This window comes from Dendronephthya gigantea, unplaced genomic scaffold (genome assembly GCF_004324835.1).
Source record: "Dendronephthya gigantea isolate DGI-Jeju-01 unplaced genomic scaffold, DenGig_1.0 000060F, whole genome shotgun sequence".
NCBI classification, from domain to species: domain Eukaryota; kingdom Metazoa; phylum Cnidaria; class Anthozoa; order Malacalcyonacea; family Nephtheidae; genus Dendronephthya; species Dendronephthya gigantea.
In genome coordinates, this window is record NW_021163070.1 from 602,157 (window position 1) to 626,231 (window position 24,075).

The 24,075-nt window shown below is 37.7% G+C and overlaps 2 protein-coding genes across 2 annotated transcripts; one reads left to right on the plus strand and one right to left on the minus strand.

Annotated features, from left to right (window-relative positions):
- The first annotated feature begins 4,846 nt into the window (after positions 1–4,846).
- Positions 4,847–6,091, plus strand: LOC114530148. Its single transcript, XM_028551732.1, has one exon. It carries the CDS (start codon positions 4,847–4,849, stop codon positions 6,089–6,091), a length of 1,245 nt encoding a protein of 414 aa, XP_028407533.1.
- Positions 6,092–13,313: 7,222 nt separating this feature from the next.
- LOC114530177 lies at positions 13,314–14,710 on the minus strand. The gene is made up of 2 exons (XM_028551757.1): positions 13,973–14,710; positions 13,314–13,784 (listed from the first exon to the last, which is right to left on the minus strand). The coding sequence occupies exons 1-2, from the start codon at positions 14,631–14,633 to the stop codon at positions 13,366–13,368; spliced, it is 1,080 nt and encodes a 359-aa protein (XP_028407558.1). The 5' UTR covers positions 14,634–14,710; the 3' UTR covers positions 13,314–13,365.
- Positions 14,711–24,075: the final 9,365 nt, after the last annotated feature.

The following is a 24,075-nucleotide window of genomic DNA, read 5'->3' on the forward strand; positions in this document are numbered from 1 at the left end:
TCCTTAATTGTCGACCAATTACGTAACCTAGACTTGTGGGCCTCTGCCACATGCACTGGATTACCAAAACGTTCATCGAGCAATTTCCGGGCCTCTTGATAAGCATTATCTGAATTAACAGCTAAAAAACCTTTCACCACTTCATTAGCCTGTCCGACAGTATATTTATTTAAGAAGTAAAGACGATCCTTTCCAGTTGGGACTTTATCGCAAATAATAGAATCGAAGGCTGTAACGAATGAAGGATAGTCAAATACGTTCCCGCTAAATGTTGGCGGTTCCTTGACAGGAAGATGATTCGTGATTTGTTGCTTAGTTAACAATGCGCTTAACTCTGCTTGTTTTGTTTGCACTTGAACTAATTGCTGCAAAGTACTCATTAAAGGTTCTGCGGTTTGTGTTGATGGCACGTGGGCTGATGACATCAATTGAGTGTTTTCATCTACCGGAGACTTAGATTCGATCCCAAGTTTACATTTTGCGTCATGCTCGATACTATGACCGTCCACGGGTTTTGGCAAGGGGGACAAAGGACTATGCGCCTCTGGTCGCCTCGAATGATCATCATGAATGCCTAAAACAAGGTTTGGTTGAATATTCGGCTCGTCGTGTTTGACATGAGTAGCGGGGTCAAGTTGTTGTCCCTCATTCGAAACCTGATCTTCATTTATAATGCCTTAATGGCGTCTTCCTCAGCTATTGAGACTTCCTTCAATAGCTGAAGTCGGCGCAATTCTTTCTCATGCTCGAGAAAGTCGATTTCTGCTTCTAGTCGCATTGAGCGCGCTGAACGAGAACTGGCTACACTTCCTGAGCGATGCGAATCCTCAGACTTAATTGACTTGGCTTTAGTATAACTGTTGATTCTCTCAAAGGATTGAATGCGATCTATTAGCCTTTGTCTACATTCCATAAATTCTCTGTCTCGAAGGTCAAACCAAACATAGTATTCGCGCTTTTCAGATTTGATTTCAAGCGCGTCATAAACATTCTGATGGGCATGATTAAACTCTTCCTTCAACTTGTTCAAATCTATAACGGTATTGCAGATATAATTGCAGATATAATTGCAATTAATAAAGCGCAACACTATTTACCTCTGATTTCGTTCATTGCCATTTTGAAATTGACCTGAAATAGCTAAGACGTGGGTTTCACCGCCCGCAGGGTCGTGACTCGTAAGTAGCGCCGTAAGTGGCATCGTAAGTGGCGGGATAACAGGATGAGCTGCTAATAAGTGGCAGGATAACAAGTAGCGTGGCAAGAAAATGGAGAGAAGACTGATGGCCCTTCCAAACCACCGTAATAAATAGCAATCACAAATCAAAACACAATACAGCATGTCCGATAAAGATTCCCTTTACAAAAAATACCATAGGCAGCCCAGACATGTTTTCGTATGGCAGCTGTTACCACAAAAAATGTTACACGTGTCAAATGAATGGACATAAACAGAAATCATTCATAACAAACAGGAATGATTCAACATGTTTAAAAATGTTTGAACTATTGTAGTAATATGACTGGACAAAACAAGAAATGACTTGTTCAAATTTGAAACGATTCACTTCACTGTGCATTAATTCGGCTATTATTGCGCTGATTCGCATGGACCAAGTGACATGGCTTCACGTTTTTTGCAGTGACGCAGCAAGTTGTATAAGAGTGACACACAAACAATTCATGCCATCTGATGTGTTTTAAAATAGCTCAACTAAATTCAACATGATTTAACCAGATGAAACGCGATTCAATCTGATATGCGACAATGTAACTTAATGTAAAATGCCTCAGTTAAATGCGGCGTTTGTTCGGCTAGATGTGAACAGATTCAAAACCATGTGAAATCGTTCAATTACACGTGAAATCACTAAATAAATGTGAAATCACTCAAGCTGTTGGTAAAATCCCCAAAGTCTATGCAACAATGGTGAGAATATTACATTTAATATGACATTTAAAATTATGTTATTTGCTTGAATATTCTCAAATTTATACAATTATACATTATGGTGTCACCAAAAAATTATTTAGAGTAATTTTGGAGTCATAATGTGGACACAGTAAATGTATTGATGCCGGTTGTGTAGATGCTGGTTGTGTAGATGACAACTGATTACAAAACACAAATTGATCACATATACACCAATATCCCTGAAAGAGTAAAAAGTAGTGGTGTTTTAGAATCGTACTTTAGCGACCATAAGCCTATTTTTGTGTCACTCATTTGAAGTTTTAGTTATTTCTAAATATGGATATTCAATATCTAAAAGTATTAGGTGACTATTTTCGCAAAAAAGTGAACCTCAGTTGAACCTTGTTAACATTATGTTGGCACGTTAGGAAAAGCTAATGTTAACACTAACTGACATATTTTTGAGAATATTATAGTCTACTTTTGTATTTACATCCACTTTTACAAACTCTAATAATACTAAAATCGTGAAGACCGATAACAGGGGTATATTATTGGATAAATTATATCCGCGTATCCGAGTGTATGCAAAAACAATAAAATTTCAGATTACTATATGTCCTATATGTGCGATAAGCTAAAAAGGTTATTCAGTCTTGATCTCCAAATCTCCAGAACAATAGATACACTGACTAGAAGATCCTTGTCCTTCACTAATTGGAAGGTGAATGTCCCTATCTACTATGTATAGGGACAGAAGATATTCCCGCCGTGACTTCAAGGCTTTAAAGAGGTAGGTCTTTTTAATATATATTTTTTCATTTGTGATTCTCACTTTGTGTATTTTATATAGGATATATTTTCATTATTTTAGTGACATCATGATCATGCATCGTATTCACAAAAGATGTATGTTTCATTGTAAAAGGAAGCTGCCTAAGAAAATGAAAGCAATAGTTAAGGTATTAGAACATATTTAATATTACGTTACGTTTGTCATCACATCTAGGTATCTAATAAGAAAAATTTTACCGTCGATGCTTAAACCCCTATAATGCTTTCATGGGACAACAGGTTGTTTTGGTCGCCATAAATTGGCTTCAGGCAAACAGAGTAACAGACGCGAATTTTATATGCAGTTATATATAAAGTTCACTGGGTTGAAAGAGTTCATGGGAAGAGTTCAATTTGTGTTCGAACGCATATTGACAAAACGATGTCAAAATAATGCTTTAAAATAAGCCATTGTTTTAAATACTATTCACTATGTATAATGTATACGTCTAGCAAATGAAGGAAATCCTTGTCTGTGATGTGATGCTTTAAAAAGATAGTAGATTCAAATGGATTAATTTGAATAAGCGTCTGGCAACTGCTTGCTCTAAAACGGTCGGTGTTGTCGTAAAGTTGAATGTTCATGCTCGGTGCGCCAAATTTTTCTTTATTTTTAAAATTCTTACAACACTATATTGGACTTTTTTTCAGCCTCCTTTGTCTGAAAAAAGTAGCTGCTTACAGTGCCATAATCTAACAAATAGAAACTAAACTGCTACTGTGATGCTTTGCATATCATGCAAGTTGTCCATTTGTGAGGACATGCATGAGTACTCATTCTATTTCGTCATTGGTTACGTCATGACGGAATCACGTGAGATGGCGCGCGCCATTTCTAACGTCAGTGCACAAACCGTTTTCTAACGATCAGCACGTCTTTTGTACTTCGCTAAAAATAATCGATTTCTTTGCGGACCCCGCCGAGAAAACCGTGTTGTAAGTATACTCTATTGACTATGCCAACTTCCAAGGACGTAGACGACTCGGATCGCCGCGAAAAAAGGCCAAAATCCTCTGACTCAGAGGTCGATGCCAGGGACGATGTGCTTGACAACAAGCAACCTTCAGAGGAAGAAACAGAAAAACTTCTCGAGTACGAACGTCCGAAGGAGGCGAATTTACCTAATTTGGCTGAGATTTTGCAACAAGTGTCCTCGAATATGACTCGTATGGACAAAAGAATGGACAACTTTGAAGCAGTTGTGAAAGGAAGGCGTTCTAGACGTAGGTCGTCATCAAGTGACTCCAGCTCGTCGCGCTCTTCTTCCCCCTCAGGAAACGAACGGCGACACGCCAAGAAACGTAAACGCTCTAAGAGCGAAGACAGAGGCTCTCCTAGCCCTAGCGTAGACACTGACGCTGAAAAACTTATACAATCGGCCTCGAAGGACCAGCCCGCCACGGGCGATACAAAGGGCGACTCGCCAGAGGCTCAAGATGACCTTTTGAACGATATTGCGAACGAGTTTAATGCTGATGAGACGTTAGGCTCACCTCTCCCGACTCAGCTGGCGGACATTGTAAATAAACGATGGTCCGAGAAGATGTCGGACACAAAACTGAAAGACAAACTTGACAAATACGGTCGCCCGCCTAACTGTGAAAAATTGGCTGTTCCTAAAGTTAACCCAGAAATCTGGGGACAAATAAGCCATGCAAAAAACAACAAGACTTGCGACTCGCAAATGTACAACATGCCATCACTAAAGCTGGCACAGCTGTGACAAAGTGTATTGAGAACTTGCTCGAGACACGCCAAAAAAGTACACCTTTATCGGTGGACGAGCTTATTAAAACTGCCACAGATGCCCTGGCACTTTTGGGGCACGCAAACGTCGATTTGTCACTCCGCAGACGTGAATACTTACGCCCTTGTTTAAATCAAGAGTATTCTACACTCTGCTCGACGCAATATCCACCGACGAGCCTTTTGTTTGGCGACGACCTTCCGTCACGCCTAGCTAATATTAAAACAACTAATCGAATTGCTCAGTCAGTGGACGGCAGTCACTCGCGCCATTACAAGGCGCAATATGACAAAAGAGGCGCTAGATCTCAACATTCGCAACCCGCATACTCTACGGGCAAACATTTTTTATGGAAAGGCCGACGCCCAAATTACAACAACAACAGGCAGCCACAGTACAGAAAGAAAGAGCGGGAAAAACGGCCACAAAAGTGAATGACGTCATCGCAAAGCTTCAAACTTATAAACAACAGGTAACTGAGTTTGACACATTTTGTCCCATGTTGTGTGTTTATCTGGAACAGAAATTACAGTCCTTTCGAGGAGGGCAACTCAAGCACTACTATAACGAGTGGGTGAAGCTAACCTCAGACTCTGAGATACTTAATACTGTAAGTGGTTTATCCATAGACTTTGTGAACCAGCCAACTCAAAATGACTGTCCTAGACCTTACGCGCTATCGGGTTTTGAACAGTCTGTTATTGATGATGAGATTACTAAATTGCTATCTAAGGGTGTTATCACCACCTCCTGTCATGAACCAGGCGAATATTTCTCTAATGTTTTTGTTCGAAAGAAAAAAGACGGTTCTTACCGGATGATACTAAATTTAAAGGGGCTTAATAGAGATGTAGAATATCATCATTTTAAAATGGATAATATTAAAACTGTTATAAACATGATGAAGCCCAAGTGCTTTATGGCATCCATCGACATCAAGGATGCTTACTATACTGTACCCATTGCAGAGCCTGATCAAAAGTTCTTAAAATTCATATGGAAAAATACAATTTATAAATTTGTGTGTTTTCCAAATGGACTAGCAGTTTGCCCCCGTAAATTTACCAAACTTCTCAAGCCTGTATATGCAACACTTCGTGCTCAGGGGCACGAGTCATCAGCCTATATAGACGACTCTTATCTTCAAGGCGACACTTATGAGGATTGTACACACAATGTCATAGATACAGTATCTATTTTAGACACAGTAGGGTTTGTGACTCACCCTAAGAAATCAGTGTTTGTCCCAGCCCAGGAAATTGTTTTTCTTGGTTTCCTGTTGAACTCTATTACTATGACTGTAAAGCTTACCAGTGAACAAGCCTGTAAGATACAGAATGCTTGCCTAGGTCTTAAAAACTCTAATATTAAGGGTGTACCTATCAGAGAAGTGGCTAGAGTGATCGGGCTCTTGATTTCAAGCTTCCCAGGGGTCCAATTTGGCCCACTTTATTACCGACACATTGAGTGGGATAAAACTGGGTCATTGAAGGCTTCAAAAGGGAATTTTGACAAGAAGATGCATCTATCTGTCCCAGCTATAAATGAGCTGAACGGTGGATTGCCAATGTTCAGCAATCATACAGTAACATAAGTCATGGGAAACCAGATTGTGTCATTCACACAGATGCATCTATGGTGGGCTGGGGGGAGTACTTAATGAGACCTCCTGTAGTGGCTCCTGGCTACCTGCTGAAGCATCTGAACACATTAATTACCTTGAGCTTAAAGCTGTGTATCTTACTTTACAATCGTTCCAAATGAATGTTTCAGGGAAACATGTTCAACTAATGGTAGATAATACAACTGCAGTCTCGTGCATTAAAAATATGGGCACATCCCACTCCCATGCTTGCAACCAGATTACATTTGAAATATGGTGCTGGTGCATCCAACATTCTGTTTGGCTGAGCATTGCTCACATTCCAGGCATAGATAACATAGAAGCAGACAAGGCCTCAAGGCAAAATAACCACCACACAGAGTGGATGCTCTCTAAAGAGTTGTTTACCCAGAGTGTCGCTAAGCTAGGTGTCACACCCCAAATTGACCTGTTTGCATCACGCATCAATTATCAATTAAAGCCCTATATTCCTACCACCCAGACCCTGAGGCACATGCTGTAAATGCATTTCACTTTGATTGGTCTAATGTTATTTTCTATGCCTTTCCGCCCTTTAGCATAGTTCAACAAACCCTTTGCAAAATCAGAGAGGACCAGGCAACAGGGCTTCTCATAGTTCCAAATTGGCCCACACAGACCTGGTACCCTCAGTTGTTGAGAATGCTGATACAACATCCGGTTTTACTACCAAAGGACCCATTAACCTTAAAATTACCAAGCCAGCCAGAGACAGTACATCCCTTCACCAAACTCTGACACTAATGATATGCCACTTGTCAGGGCGGTCATCACTAACCAAGGCATTTCACAAGAAACTTGTGAGCTTATCATGTCGTCATGGAAGGTTGGGACCCGAGACAGTATGGCTCTTACCTCAGGAAATGGAGCAAATTTTGTCATCAACGAGGGATTGATCCAATTTCACCACCTTTAGCAGAGGGTCTAGAGTTTCTACGACAACTATTTGATGGTGGCTTGGGTTATAGTGCAATAAACACTGCTCGCTCCGCCTTAGCTTCGGTTATTACGTTACCTGGTGGAACATCATTTGGATCTCATCCCCTGGTTTGCCGTTTGGTTAAAGGTGTATATACTAAACGACCATCCCTTCCCAAGTACAATGGGATATGGGATGTCAACCTTGTGTTATCATATCTATCTACCATTCCACTGCCAGACATCAGCCTTAAAAACTGTTCTTACAAGCTGATAATGTTACTGGCCCTACTATCCGGCCAGAGGTGCCAGACATTACACGCCCTAACGCTAGATGGAATGGTCCTCAGTTCAACAAAATGCGTTTTCACAGTTAAGTCTCTCCTCAACACTTCCAAACCCATGAGTCACCTCAGACCAATAGAGTTACTTGAATATTCGGGGGATAAAAATATTTGCGTTGTTAGTCACCTACACCGTTATTTGAAGTTAACAGAGCCTGTCCGTTCAGATTGTAAGAAATTGTTCATAAGTTATGTCAAACCACACAATGCGGTATCCAAAGATACCATAGCCAGATGGCTGAAAGAGGTTCTACAGCAATCGGGAATCGACACATCGGTGTTTAGTGCTCATAGCACACGCTCTGCTAGCACATCGGCTGCAAAAGCAGGTCAAGTCCCGATCGAGGAGATACTAAAGGCGGCAGGATGGGCCAATACTAAGACCTTTGGGCAATATTATAACAAAACTATTATACCTAATGTTAATTACGGCGACATGCTGTTACGTTCTGTTTGTAAACCTAGCGAATAAAATTTGTTCCCAGTTGGATACTTTATCTATATACGGATATTTTATTTGCTCTCAAACCGATCACATGCTTTAAAGTCTCACGTGATTCCGTCATGACGTAACCAATGACGAAATAGAATTAGAAAATTAACCGAGCCTTACCTTAAGGTGAAGGTTGATTGAGATTCTATGAGTTCATTGGTTGTCATGATGGAATCAGGTGCCCACCCGTTGCACCGTGGCATTAACCACTCCGATGGTCATGAATAGCATGCTGATATTGGACCCACCCGGGTATACTGTTATTTAACTATTATTGTGATCGTTATGAGAGGGGACTCTCATTGTGTTTTCATGGGTAGATGTGGATTGAACTTACTCCATTACACCTAGTATTTTTCCCTTAGGCAACATAATATCGGCGGACAATGAGAGTCCAGCTTTAAAAACTGACGTTAGAAATGGCGCTCCATCTCACCTGATTCCATCATGACAACCAATGAACTCATAGAATCTCAATCAACCTTCACCTTAAGGTAAGGCTCGGTTAATTTTCTAATTATATCCCCAACTTCAAAAGTACCTCTTGAATTCTTCATAATAGTTTAGTTCATACTTCATTTATTTACATTCTTCATTTCTTGCAGGTAGTGATTCTGGATATGTACACTCACTATCTCCCATCAAAAAAGGGAGAAATGGGAAAGACTATTATTCCTTCCAACTACAAACTGGTGAAACAAACTTGGTACGGTCTGTAGGCTTTGACAAAGTCTCTCACGAAAAGATCAACCACTTTGTGAAAACTGGAAGTGCTGTCAAGCTGGTCAATATCAACAAAAAGGATGACCAGATTTTCATCAATTCGTCTTCGTCGGTTTTTGAAATTGCGAAAGATGAAGTCCCTTTCAGAAAAATGGAAAATTTAGATTCTGGCGAGTGCACCAAATGTCAATTCTATTGACATCAAGTTAGAGCAGCTGCAAACTCTATCCACAAGGCAAAATGTGAATGTTGAAGTTGTTCTCACACTGGGTTCAGAGGCAGCAAAACAAGTGAGTATGCATAATGGCAAAACAGTGGTGTCAGTGAAAGAAGACTGCATCATTGAAGATGAAACTGGTTCTGCAATTGTGCACATTTGGGAAAATTGCATAAGTCAGTGTAAGAATGGTGTTGCATACAAAATCAATAATCTGACAGTAAAAAACTTTTCGGGACAAGTGTTCCTAGCAACAACTACGAATACAACATTTACACCAAGTACTTTTAAGAAAGATCAATTAAAGGGAAAAGAAGAAATGTTGGGGACGGAAAAAGAGCTTGTTGTTCCAGAATTCAAAATGATTGAGAAGGTACAATCATTTTTTATATGTCAAAATAAGTCCTGCAACAAGCGTATGCCCGTCGTTGAACTTGGTTCAGCCATTTTCACGTGTGAAATTTGTGGGACATCACAAAAAATTAAGAATGCAAAAAAAGCGTTGTCAGCACGTTTGTGTGTGGAGTTGGATGGAGAGGATTTGTGGCTCTCGGCATTTACTGACGTCATGCTGTCCTTAATGCTGAGGGCAGGACTTGACAATTCTGCAAGTGTAGACGATATAATTAATGGTGTGCTAAATTTGGAGACAATTAATATTCAAGTCAAAATATCTTCTAAAAGCATGATTTAGAACTGCTGTTGAGATATTTGCCATACTAGGATGATTCTTTGAAGCCTGTTTAACTTTAATAATCAATATTATTTAAATTAAATGACAACAATATTCTTTGTTTTCCATTTTGATCTTATATGTATGGTCATTGAGCTTAACAAGCTTTGAACAATCAATTCCAGTTTGGCCACACATTTTGTAAATAATTAAAACATTTTTGGTGGGGATTTGTTTTGTTGAAAATGTACATTGGAATTATCTAATTTATATTGTAAATCATTTATTTTTAAAATTTATTGGGATTTGTTTTGTTAAATTGGGATTTGTAATTGATATATTTTGTATTGGGATTTGTTTTGTTGAAATTGGACATTGAGGTTAGGTAATTAACATTTTGTAAATGATTAATTTTTAAAATTTATTGGGATTTGTTTTGTTAAATGGGGATTCGTAGTTGATATTTGCAAATAATTAAATTTTCTAAAATAAATATAATTACATGTTGTTTGATTTCAGCCAGCAACTCATTATATGAAAAATATCATTCAGATTTCTGTAAATTAAAATATATCCGTACTCTGCCCTATGTCAAGAGTCAAGCCATTTGAGCTGTTCAATATGCGAAATTCATTATGCATATTGAACAGCGTTTTCCTTTCAAAATTTCATACTACTTCGGATTGCTATTAAAGTGACCAGTTATAGCAGTACTGTGAAACAGAACTTTTATTGGTTTTATATACACATCCAACTCCTTGGTGTGTCAAACATTTTACTATTTTACTGTTAATTCCAAATTCGAATCAGCCAACAACCACACCTGATCGCTTCGTTTTAGAAAATTTAGTTTTGCTTGGAAACTTTGCACTATCCTTGGATCCCTGGTTTACTATGGCAATACTTTGGGTTTGCCATCAATTTACAATACCCCCATAGTGACCATTTATTTATTTATTTATTAATGGCCTGTCTAACTTTATGAGAGAGTGGCAGGTATAACATCATGGCATTGCCTTATACTAATCCTTAATTGGGCTTATCCTCCATTGCGCTTTTCTGGTGGCTTTCAAATTTTGGTGAGTCAGGAAAAGGAAAGAAAAAAGCTGAAAGTTGTTTCGCATGGCCCATGCAGTACAGAGCAACTGAGATGCTTCGGCAATGGCCGAATCTATGTGCGACCGCTTCAAAGAAGTATTCCTTTGATGGAAACTGTGCGTTTTCAAGAAGAAAAAGAAACATGTTTATCATGCGGTGAAAGCATTTCTGTTAGTGAAATGTGCGAGCATGTACAAGTTTGCAACGTGTAATTTCAGATAAAAATGTGTTTACAATGAGAGATTAGGCACGCATCTATTTCAATCCTATCTGTCAATCCACTCATTGCAAATCCTAAGACAAAATTACATAGACCAAAAGAAAATGACAAACATGTTCCTTTTAACAAAATATTTAACAATTCCTACAGCATTATAATTCTGCAAATGAGACTGAAGAGGGAGACGTGAATACCTTAACTGAAATTAACAGTGAAAGGTTAATATCAATTCATAGAATGTTAGAAGTTAAAACCTAATATGACTATAGTTTGCCACTGTATGTGTACGAACTGTTTACAATAAAGCATTGGATATTCAATTGAATCAATAGTAATGGAGCTTCATGCTTCTTAAAATTTTGCTTTATACGGTATAGGTGATACCCCATCTCATTTATTCTTGAATTTATCTTTAGAAACGACGTCGTTCAAGTTACGGATGATGACATGTTAATTAATACAACCTCTTTGCCGTTAAACGATCAGATCGCCCCAACACAATCAGGCTCTAATACTGATGCGAGAGACAGTGACTCAATAGCACCAGTCCCACAACCAAATGAAACGGCGTTGGAAATCGAGGACAGCAATTGCACTGAACTTGAAAACAGGTATTACCTAAATAGACAATTTCAATGATACACAGAATCAAAATAAACATATATTTCTTTCATATTTTAACATTCTCAACATTCTGTTTCTTCTAGCCTGGAAGTAGATCCTATGGCTCTGCCTTACGAAGAACACCTATGAAACGCCATGGACGCAACACTAAACGCAATGCAGCTTGCAAAAATTATCAACAAACTATATTTTTATAAGCCAGGTTTTTTTATAATACTATTGCAGAACTGCAAATGATGACCCTGTCCAAGTGCTGCGAACCTTCTCTTGCCACTTTCTTTGGGGTCGTCCACTCAACATTAGCGAACTTAAGCAAGCAACGTTTTCACGACGACGGCGACGCCATTTCTCGGTTTAGACTGGGACGAGCATAATTATGCACGTCTTCCCGCCGTCGCGGTCTTGTCCAAGACCTGAAAATTTGATTTTGACGTTATATTTACTCACGCTAAAACGTGAGTAAATATAATCGTTTTAACTTACTTATGAGTACAATTTTAAAATAATTGTTATTTCTCTGATCGTTTAGAAACGCATTAAAACTAACATGATGGTTTTATAGGTTTTATAGTACCAGATGGCAACCGCAAGTGCTGCTTCGAAGTCCATTTGTACAACAACAAAGTAAGTTCAAGCTTCATTGAAATTTTAAGGTAGCATTGCGGATAGTCATTGGAATAACTTTTTCTATCATACACGGTCATTCATAATTTTGGTTTATCAAGTGAAACAAAAAATCAGTGTTTTCTTTTTGCAATTTGCACTGCACTTTTTATACAGGTAAATTTTTTACTACAAAGTAGTTTAATAAATCGCAAAAAATGTGACATAAATTTGCTTTTTAGAGTCAAAATGGTTGATATACTTTGCCTATAAGATAGTAATAGGAAAACATATGCACTTATTTAAATGGAGACCTAAATTTACCGTTAACAGACCCATGAAATGGACTGAATCACATGATATACTTTTGGCAAGAGAGGTTTTAGTATCAAGTATATATGAGATCAGAAATGGCAGTGTGGAGAGAGGAAAAGAGTGGGACAAAAATAGTTGAAAACCTCAACGCATTGGAAAGTCCAAAATTCTATGTATCCAAGCGGGCAATACGGGATCGGCTTAATTTACTTATCAAAGGATACAGAGCAAAAGTCAGAGAAGAAGGTCAGTCCAGTGGAATAAGCCCAGATGAAGATGAAATTGACTCATTACTAGAGGAAATTTGTGATAAAGAAGAAGAATGGATGCTTAATCCTCCTATTACATCCAAGGTAAAGAAAGCAGAAAATGACAGAGCCACAGCTAATGAAATAAGACTTCAAGCCTTGGAAACTGTAGGAGAGACTACTAAAAGAAAGGAGAAAAATGAAAGGGAGCATACAACAAAGAGAAGAAAGAGTACTGGTGAGGCTATTGAATATTTAAAAGAAAAAGCTAAAGCTGACCTGTCTCTGAAAGAAAGGGAGTTTGAGCTTAGAGAAAAAGAGCAGTCAAATAGTGCTTTGTTATTGCAAAACCAAAGCCAAATGCAACAGGACATGCTGATTTTTATGCAGCAACAACATCAAGAACAGAAGAGACAACAGCAACTTCAGCAACAACAGCATGCACAAACCATGCAACAAATGTTCCAACAACAACAAATGCAAAGTCAGGCTTTGATGGCTCTCTTAGAAAAATTTGCTAACAAATAGGACACAAGGCATGTACACTTATGTAAGTTGTGTTATTATTTACATAGCTTTTTTAACTGTTAAATTTAGAATATAAAAGCTCTTCTATTTTATTTTCTGGACAATATGGACAATACAATGTTAAAAAAATTGGAAAATACAAAAATATTAACACTTTTAAATTGATGTTTGCAGTTCAAATGTAATAAATACAAGTTTGTTAAACTCTTCTGTTTATGGTTCTTAATTCACAGCAAAGTATTCCTCCAGAGTAGGTGGTTCCAAGCCAAAGTACTCAGCTGTTTGGTTGCCATACATGCAGGTCAATGCATTTCGAAGAAGGGAACAAACAACATACATCTTACCAACGCTACTCAAACCAATTTTTAGATTTTTTTTAAAATCTAGGAATTTAAAATAATTTATTATGTCACCGAACAACCATTCGACAGATACTCTTGTGGCGCTCATGTTGGTGTTGAACATCTGCATTTGGTTGGTTAGATTTCCTTGTCGAAATGGTGCCTGTAGGTGCACCCTTAAGGGATATGCTGGATCCCCATACAAGCACATTGGATCTCCCCTTGTTGAGAAAGCTTCTGCCTCTAAGGTCTGCAGCAGTCCTGACTCAGCCAACATACCAGCATCATGTCTTTTCCCCTCTAGGTAAGTTAGTGTTGACAAAAAATGAATATGATAACAGTTATAAAATTTATGATTTCTCTCCTAGCAACATTAGATACAGTCCCATCCATTTTTAAATTACCCTCTTTAAAAATGGCTGAAAATAACTTTAAAACTCCAGTACGTTTATTATACTCCACTCTTCAACAAGGGTATTCATACTAACCTACAGGTCCATAAAGGTTTGCAATCATACCATTTGGAACAACAACAGACTGAAATTTCAGGGAATGTACTTTCTTGTGCCCATTATAAACCAGCCTCTGGTTTTGTCTAGGCCTGCAGATCGGACGGACTGTTCCATCAATGAACCCGAAACAGTTTTGTAACGGGGCACCTTTTTGATGAATGGATGTTGCATAAACTTCTAAGAGGTCAGGGCTCAGAAGGCCGTTGTTCCATTCAGTTATGCGGTGGTGATGAGTTTCGTAGATGTAGTTTAACACATGATTTGTAATCATGCATATTTCGGGAACAGGTCTTCCGAATAAGGTTATCATATCCCCGTACCTGCAAGGATAGGCGAATCGCTTCATCAGCATACACAAGCCCTCCATACCATCAGCAATACTTCGCTGGTACATCTTAAACGAGGGAGGAATCTGCAGAGCATTAGCTAATGAATGTAAATCTTTTTTTTCCACACGAAAATTAGCCTTGCTTTCAGCCTCCAACAACTCGTCGAAATCGAACTTGGGGGTGTCTTCGTAGGTGAAATCTGGATTTTTCGAGTGAAAATAATCGTACAGTAACACAAATTCATCGTTTGAGATAATTTCATCAGCATAAGAGTAGGCTATAATTTCACGAACTTCCCTAAATGACATTTTGTTCACGTCCCCGTTTGTTTTTGCTTAATGATTTGTTTTTCGCGCTAAAACGTCGTCCTCGGGCCAGTCTTTCGCGGTTAAATGGCGTCGCCGTCGTCGTGAAAACGTTGCTTGCTTAAGTTCGCTATTAAGGACCCAACAGTGCAACTGGAAGGTGAAACAACAGATGTTTTCGTGATGTGGGAAAACATTTACGAAGACAGCATGGACGAGTTGTTGGGTGGACTTGGTGTAAGTGAACCAAGTCTTCCTCTAGAAGTCACTTTTACTGGCGAGTGCGCACAGGATCTAGGTGGTCCTCGGAAAGAGTTCCTAGGTGCAACGACCCGGGAGATTAAAGATAATTTATTTGTGGCTGGCAGCGATACCTACATTTTACGTGAAGATGTCGTCACAGAGAGTCATATGTACTTCTTTGGAGCTGGTCTTGTATTTAGTAAGAGAAACATATTATTATTAAAATGTAACTTCCTAAGTGGACTAGTTCCAAGCAAAATATTTTAAATTTAGAAAAACGGTTGAAGATACTCACGAAAAGCTTTGAACATTACCTGAAATGAACAGTGTGGTAGCACAAATCTTTTCAGTTGATGCCTTTGTTAATCCCGATTCTGTTCATTTAATCTTTAGGTTACAGCATGTTACAAGGCGGACCGAAGATTTGCTGAGCAAACTTTTTGGTGTTCATGGGGAACAACTGAACACTGCCGAAGAACAACTTCGCGACGACTTTTCCAAATTTGGATTAGTAGAGGTAATTACATTTGTTATACAGCCACAGAACACTAAGTACAGTAAACAAATAAAAGAAGTGTATTTATGATTTATGTGTATCCGTTATGTTCACTAAGATATGGTTGATTATAAAAACAGGCATGAACATAAAACGTCTATTAATTTCATTTTTATTTCAGCTTATCAAGGAAAGATCATCGATGCTCTTCCTATTATGAATAACAGCATGCCATCCCTTGACGTATCCGAGGATCGTAAAGATTTTAGCGCCAAAATTTTCGGAGCAGGGTTCCAACAAGAGGATGAAAGAGAACAGAGCATACAGGCTTTTTTTAATTATGTTAAAGAAGTTGCTGGTATGTTCATATTTTCTTTCGTTCTGCACGTTTTATCAATTTAACTGATTACCTATAACATTTTTTATATAAGTCCTTTAGCTGGGAGGCTAGAAAGTGTATTGCTGGGTGATATGTTAAGATTCGCCAATGGTTCAGAGGATGAGCCTGTTCTGGGTTTTGCAATCCAGCATACTTTGTGTTTTAGTGACGGCATGCGTTCATGCCTACCAACCTCCAACACATGCATCAACCTTTTACATCTGGCTATTGGTGAAACTGTACCTAAAAGTCAAGATGAAATGTTCCAAAAAGCATTTAGCTTTCAGCAACACCTATTTTGGATTGGCGTAACGTAATCGTTACCGATTTTTATGTATATATTATTAGTAGTTTACAATATTAGTTATAATATTTACAACACTATTGTTCATGCAAATTGTTACTTTAGTGTACTTTTTTATTGAAAAGTAAAATACACACAACTTTCCAAAACAAAGTTCACCTTTAAAAAACATAAGCTGCTCTTGCATAATAGAAAATCTTGGCCGTCCTTGCCTCCTGACAGTTTCATCTGATGGAGCTTGATAGGGTTCGTATCTTCTTTCTATCCCAATATCTCTTTTCAATAATTGAACTGCTTTATTTATGCAGTCAACAACGATATTGTTTAAAAACAGAGTTTAAATTATCTTTAAACACATACCTTTATACTGAGATCTTTCCGGGGAAAAATTTGCCAATAAAAATCAAAAAAGCTTGGAAAATGTTGCCTAATTTAATCTATGACTAATTTCAATTTTGGACGGCAAATTTTCATATTTACATTTTATTCCGCCAAATTTCTTTGTGAATTCCTTGTGATTTCCGTAAATTTTCTTTCAGGGAAGTGTAATTAACAAGATGGAAGCATCTTGTTGATTCACTTCACATCATGATGAATCACTTAACAACAAGACGCACCAAGCACGCACAAATTACATCAGATCAAAATATGCTGTGTCATTTCACTTGGACGCGAGTCGTTTTACCTTTCTTTGGTGAAGCCATTTCACATCTTGAGTGATTTCACATTTGAGCTATTTTAAAACACATCAGATGGCATGAATTGTTTGTGTGTCACTCTTAAACGACTTGCTGCGTCACTGCAAAAAACATCAAACCATTTCACTTGGTTCATACGAATCAGCTCAATAATAGCAGAATTAATGCACAGTGAAGTCAATCGTTTTAAATTTGAACCAGTCATTTCTTGTTTTGTCCAGTCTAATTACTACAATAGGTTCAAGCATTTCTAAACACGTTGAATCATTCGTGTTTGTTATGAATGATTTCTGTTTATCTCCATTCATTTCACATGTGTAACATTTTTGGTGGTAACAGCCGCCCATATTTTCGTTCTTGTGGCGCTCAGGCGTGTACATGATTATGGGCGTGTACATTGGTCTATTATAGACCAAGTAGATTAATGTACACACGCAAGCGCCACGAGAACGAAAACATGTCTGGGCTGCCTATGAAAATACGCGAACAAAAAGTGTGAAATTTGTAGAGATATTTTGATACTTATTGAGAGAGAAAACATGGCTAACAAGGAATTTCAAGACAAACTGGAAAAGCTATCATCCTATTTCTTCGACCCTGAAAATCCAGACCCGCGAAAAAGCATACATTGTTTAACATGTGGCTTCCAACACTGTGTGCACTTCCAATGCAACGCACTTCTTAACGAAGAAAAAGCGCAAAAATCTGGCGACAAAGAATTTGTATGGTGTGAACATCTCGAATGCAAGATTCTGCGTTTCCGTGTTCGATTTTGCATAAAATGCATAAAAGATATGGAAACAATTGAAATGACAAGTGAAGAACCCGTACAACTTGATTCAATGTAGGTACAAATCTTCCACTTACAATCTATAATTTTTTTACAATCTTTTTTTCCTCTCAAAAATAAGGATTGATTTTCCTGAAAAAAAAAAGTGGAAAGATGAAAGCTCACAGGAAAGGGTGAAGATGTGCTCCTCCCTCACCGTATATGTTATGAAAAAAAAAGAAAGCAAATACACAAATGAGGAATTGGCGAGTATGGAGTCACTTCCACAAGATGCCAATGAAGAAATTGAGCATCTTACCCTATATGGTGAGCATGAGTTTGTCCTGCAAAAAGCCCGAGTAGAATGTTTGGCAAATCAAGGCTTCACAAAATCACACAGGCAGAGCAAAGTTTCATTATGAAAGCATGCGGGTGCAATTATGAAGTTGAAAGATTTGAAGAATTCTTCGAAAATGAGTAAACAGACTTTTTTTCGCACATCACCTTGATGATGAGGGATATGCACTGCACCTTTTTCCCTTAAAAAATCGTAAGAAAAAATCCTTTTTTTAGAGACATACTCAATGCTTAAAATCATGTTACATTAATTGAAAACTGATATGGGTAGAAATTACAGACAAATCAAAACACATAATGAATGAATTCAACTTTTTTCTAATTACCCTTATGCTCAAGGAGGAAGCCGTTGAGGATCCATTATATTATTCTCTCCGAAATCCTAGATCCTGATAAACAACAAAACCGGATAGAAAATCACCAACGAAATCTTCTTCATTCTGGTTTCGATTTGTCAATGGACACAAAATGAAGCATTATGTTTGACTGCTTTGCACAAACAAACTGCTTTGAACAATTAACTGCTTTGAAGGATTAACTGCTTTGCATGTATTGTACTCATTATTCTTCAAATGATTTTTTGTAATAACATTTTTTATTCTTAAAAAAAAGTCATTCTTTTGTTAAAAGCTGTTACTGATTCGTCAATAGCTGTTACAACATTTCAGATCTTAATAAATAAACTATTAAAAGCTGTCACGGATGTGTGTTTTTCTGATTTCAATTCAAATACGTGTTACTACTCAATTGTTAATTATTTATTTTTTAAAACTACTATCGTCAACCGCGACAGTGATCAGATTTTTCCCCCCTGCACCTTTGACCCTGCCATATATGACGTCATTCTGCGAACATGACACCACCATCACCCATTAACTTGATTTAATTAAGTTAATATCTTTAATACAGGTCACATGACACACAAACATGAACCAGCACACTTCCTTTTTCACACTGACCTCATTTTTTTAACAATCTGGATGGTCAATGCTACGGTACCCCCGTCCGTAGAGCCTGATTTCTTGCGTAAACAGGATGTGACGTCATTTTTTGTAATACTAAAATATAATAAAAAAATCACATCTACTCCAGCTATAGTTAACTACAGTCACACTTGGTAAAGGCAAGGCGGAAAAGCAAGATTAGTGTCAAGATAATTAAGGTGTGTTAACACCACAGGCAAGAAGCGATAATGAGCTATAAATATGTACAAGTGTTGCTGCCAAGAGGAAATATAAGGTAAATAATATTTGCGGCATAAAGATTAAACTAGGTGAGTCTATTTCCTAACAGAATTATAAACTATAATCTAGGTGAGGCTATATCCTAAAAGAATTGTACATTTAAATGTTTTTAAAAGTTCCTTGCACACAGTCTGGAAACGACATAATATTAGAGCAAAGTTATTTGGTGACAAGGCGCTACAGTAGCCCCCAGCTAGTGCAGAAGTTCATTAACGATATTAATGATAAAGGATGGACACATAATGCACAGGAAAATGGACATGTCAGCCAGATCTTGTCTTTCGTACAGGTGGTTCATCTTGAGTTGTGGAAGTTGTTGGATTTGCAGACGGTGGAGTGGAAAGCAACACAATGTCTGTGTCAAGATGTGCAGGCTTGAAGCGATCGATGGAGACGCTGTCAGTACGAGTGTCGAGGTCGACTGAAAATGTTTTGTAGACTGCAAAAGAATTTTAAAGGGGCCATCCTAATCTTAGAGAAAATGGTAGCGCCGTGCAGTACGTTAGAGAAATTGAGAAGGTGTAGAACTGGGTTTGATCAGGTATTGTGGCACCGTTAACCATATAAAGTGGTGAAGCCCAAGGACTGCTGGATGGTCGAACAATAACGGTGTCTAACATGTGCTGAAACTCATCTTTGGCAATTTTAAGTCTCCTGGTGGCAACGAGGTCAAGCAGAGCATGGTGGGCCTTGTGTGAGGATGTGATGAGTGACGTTGTGTTTAACCGAGGTTTGCTTTCCGGTTGGTTGTAATTTCCGAGTGCAAGTTGATCATAATTATGAATAGCCAGGAACCAAGTTTTGTCCCTTGTGGTATGCCTGCCGGAACAGCACCCCATTCCAAATAGCAATCACTACTAAGCTTTTACCCTTTGTTTCCGACCATTTAGAAAATCCACAATCCAACATACAATCCTATGCGGGATGTTATCATATAATTTTAAGGTGCCTAAAAAACGTTTTCAACAGGAGCTCTTCAGGCTTCCTCATTGCCACACCAATGTGCCAAGACAATCCTCTTTTACCACAATACTTTCTTGCATTATTCGTCAAGACAAGCCTCATCTTGATTAATGCATCACAAGATGTGTGCCTTCCATGCTTCAATGTTTTTTGTGGGTAGCCTGCGCATACGCAGCTAACCACTATGTAGTCGAAAAAGTGTCCGGATGTTTGTGTGTGGGTGCCACATCTTCGGCAATCGTCGGATATACGAAAGATGACGAACGGTACGTTCGTTTTACGATTGCCTATGGTTCTTCTACTTTCGGAAAATTTCGTTGTTTTCGATGTTTGTCAAATTTTAAAGCGAAGGTGAGTACTTTAAAGTTTGTGTATTTTTGTGACATTTGTTATTTTTATTGCTCGTTTTTCTACCGTGTTCGAGGAATTTCGATCACAATCGAATTATTGGAGCGTACATATATTATATATTCGGGGCAAACTTGCCTGCACTGACGGTTTGTCAGGCGCTCTACGTGTCGAACGTGCACGTATCAAAATCAAATCAAATCAAAATATCAAAAATCAAATCAAAATATCAAAAATCAAATCAAAAATCGAATAAACTGGAGCCATTGTTGCTCGCACTGGTCGTCATAGATCAGGGTACTATTCACGTGAAAGGCCACATATCAAAACTAAACCTAGCCATTGTGCAGGTATTGAAATTAAACCTAGCCATTGTGCAGGTATTGAAATTGAACCCAGCCATTGTGCGGGTATATAAAACGACAGCCGTTGTGCTGTTATACTCAACAAACTATTTAACATTGCTGCCAACTTGCATTTACAACACTTTTTAACAAATATACTGACGACCTTATAATATACCCAAATATTACCTGCCGACTTGCAGGCAAATTACTGACAAATAAGACACTTTATAAAGTCAGGAATTGACTTTCGGTTTCTGAGTTCTAGACCATAAATATGGGTGTGACTATTGAAGTTTATCTATCGGGCCAGGATTGGTTCACATCACAATTTTACAGATTGTCGCAACAGTTCGTGTCGTCTTAAAGGTATTCTTTGGAATCAATTACTATTAATGTTTTACTTTAATGTATTCTGCTTGCCTTATCTCAAAAGCCAATTGAATAAGAGCCAAAAAAACAGTGAATTATGCTTATGGTATGTTCAAATGATATACTATCATAATGTTTATGTGCTATTGTTACTAAGACTTTCAAATGATGTGGAGGAAAATCCAGGTCCTAGGACTATAAATGATATAGTTGACCCTGCTTGTACAATCCATGCTGATTTTAATCAAGGTAATGACTTAATGTTTGGTGTGAATGCTGGTAAGCAGTGTGTTGCCATGTCACTATATGCAATTGTTTACAAAGAAATTAAATCAGTCAATATTTGGGACAAGTCAATTCTAAACACAATTTTAGTAAGTGGAAACAGTTTGTATTGTGTTATCAGCTGGAGTATAAATAAGAGTTATTTATTATTAACTGATGTCCCTGAGTTTGTAGACATAGATAATCATACCTTTAATTTGCAATACAGTGATTCCTTTTCAGGAGCATTATATTTGAGTGAAAATAGTCTTCCATATGTGACTCTTGAGCATGCTTTGAATGAAGTATTTTATTCTTTAAACTATAAAAGTTGTTTACTTACAATTGGTATGAACACTGTGGGCAATCATGATGCCTTTTCCTGATGTGTTAAAAGTGTTTGATTCTCATTCACGAGATATGTATTGTAGACCATCCCCATTGCATTATTGTGTTTTGATATCAGTGGAGGGGATAGAAAATCTTGGAGACTATTTTCGGTTAACATCAAGGTGCAATGAAGCAAATATTGTTTTGCCATTTGAGTTAAAGGGTGTAAAGTGCATCAATAATAATGATTTAGAGACATTAGTATTGTCTACAGAAGATAATGCAAATACAGATATGACAGATACTACTCAGCTACTTGAACAACATAATGTTAACAGAGAAGAATTGAACAATCAAATAATTGGTAATACATGTAGAAAAAGGGTGAGACCAGATGAGTCCACTCAGCAAAGGGAAGTTAAACTTGCAAAAAAAAGAAATGCTAAGAAAGTAAGAAGGTAAAATGAGTCAGCAGAGGAAAAAGAAGCTAGACTTCCAAAAAATAGAAACGCTGAAAAAGTAAGAAGACAAAATGAGTCAGTAGAGGCAAAGGAAGCTAAACTTGCAAAAAATAGAAGCGCTGAGAAATTAAGAAGACAAAATGAATCAGCAGAGGCAAAAGAAGCTAGACTTGCAAAAAGTAGAAATGCTGTGAAATTAAAAAGACAAAATGAGTCAGCAGAGGAAAAGGAAGCTAGACTTGCAAAAAATAGTAATGCTAAGAAAGCAACAAAACAAAATGAAACTACTGAGCAAAGGAATGCAACAATTGCAAAAGAGAAAGAAAGAAAGAGAGCTTCTAGAAAAAATGCTCGCTCTGAAAAGCAAAAAAAAATTAGTGAATCACATTCAGTTCAAAATATTGCAAATGCTGAAAATCGTTACTTGCCTAGTGAAGATATTGATACATTGACACTTGTGAGAAATTTTCATAACTCTGTATCTACAGGACCTTTGTATGTTTGCACTTGCTGTGACCAATTATGGTGTAAACATTCTGTTTCTCTGGCAGACAGACTAAGAATGGTCAATCCTGATATAACCAAGTATCTACAAAGTATAAAAAGTGTTGATAACATTGAATGGCTTTGTCAAACTTGTAACAACCATTTAAAGAAAAGCAAAGTCCCCCCTTGTGCAATTGCTAATGGCATGAAATTTCCAGAAAGACCTTCTTTCTTTGATCTAAATGAACTATAATGTCGACTTATTACTCCTCGTTTGGCATTTCAAAAGATTTTTCAGGCCCCAAGAGGTGGCCAACTCAAGATTACTGGTAATGTTGTCAATGTGCCTGCAGATGTAAACAGCACTGTTAATGTGCTGCCCAGACTATCAGATGAGATGGGTACTATTAAAGTTCAACTTAAACGAAGATTACAATACAAAAGCTTCGCACTTTCAAGAATATAAGACCTCACAAAGTAATGCAAGCAACTGCATGGTTAATTAACACAAGTGCTTTGTATCAAGATGAAGGAATTATTATAAACCAGAATTGGTTGAGAAACCTGGAAGAGTCGTTGGATGTGACCAGTGATATTGAAACATCAAATGATGCAGATGATTTAACATCAAACCTCCCTGAAGATGAATGGAGTGAGGCTGAAGCAGAAATACCAGCTGGAGTAACTGATAGTATGTTGACTCCTCCAGACTTTGTCAGTGATAGTGAGAGACAGAAAATCTATAATGTTGCTCCTGGTGAAGGTAACAGGCCGTTGAGTATATTTAGAGATCAGTACTCTGAAGAAATGTCATATCCAGGCATATTTCTTGGACAAAAAAGACCTGATGATAAACAAAGGTTAAGAAGTGTTTACTATAGTGATATATGTAAATCTGAGTTAAGAAGATCTGATCGACGAGCTGCCATGTGTGTTGAAAATATATTCTTCAAAGCTAAGAAGTTACAAATGAAATTCTTGATTGGTCAGTCGCAGATTGCACTCCGAAAAAACAAAAATAGGTACAGAACACTTACTGCTGGAGACCTAAAAACTGCAGAAGGTTTACAAAGTTTAATAAACCATGATGATGGTTTCAGATTCTTGAAAACTCTTAGGGGTTCACCACCTTATTTTGAACGAGCCAAAAAAGACTTGTTTGCCATGATTCGTCAGTTAGGACCAGCATCATTATTTTGCAGTTTCTCGTCAGCAGAAACCAAATGGAATCATTTATTAAGAATTCTTGGTAAACTTATTGATCACAAGGATTATAGTGATGAGGAATTGAACAATCTAATTGGGAGGAAAGGTGTCGACTAATACAAAGTGACCCAGTAACCTGTTCAAGACATTTTGATTTTCAGTTCAATACCTTCTTAAAAGA

What these genes read in the sequence shown, in the direction of transcription:
- LOC114530177 (XM_028551757.1), bottom strand. Translation starts at nt 14,633, where the DNA reads ATGTCATTTAGGGAAGTTCGTGAAATTATAGCCTACTCTTATGCTGAT. An exon ending in AAACCTTTATGGACCTGTAG is followed by an intron (nt 13,785 to 13,972) that starts GTTAGTATGAAT and finishes TAACTTACCTAG; the next exon opens with AGGGGAAAAGACATGATGCT.
- LOC114530148 (XM_028551732.1), top strand. Translation starts at nt 4,847, where the DNA reads ATGGAAAGGCCGACGCCCAAATTACAACAACAACAGGCAGCCACAGTA.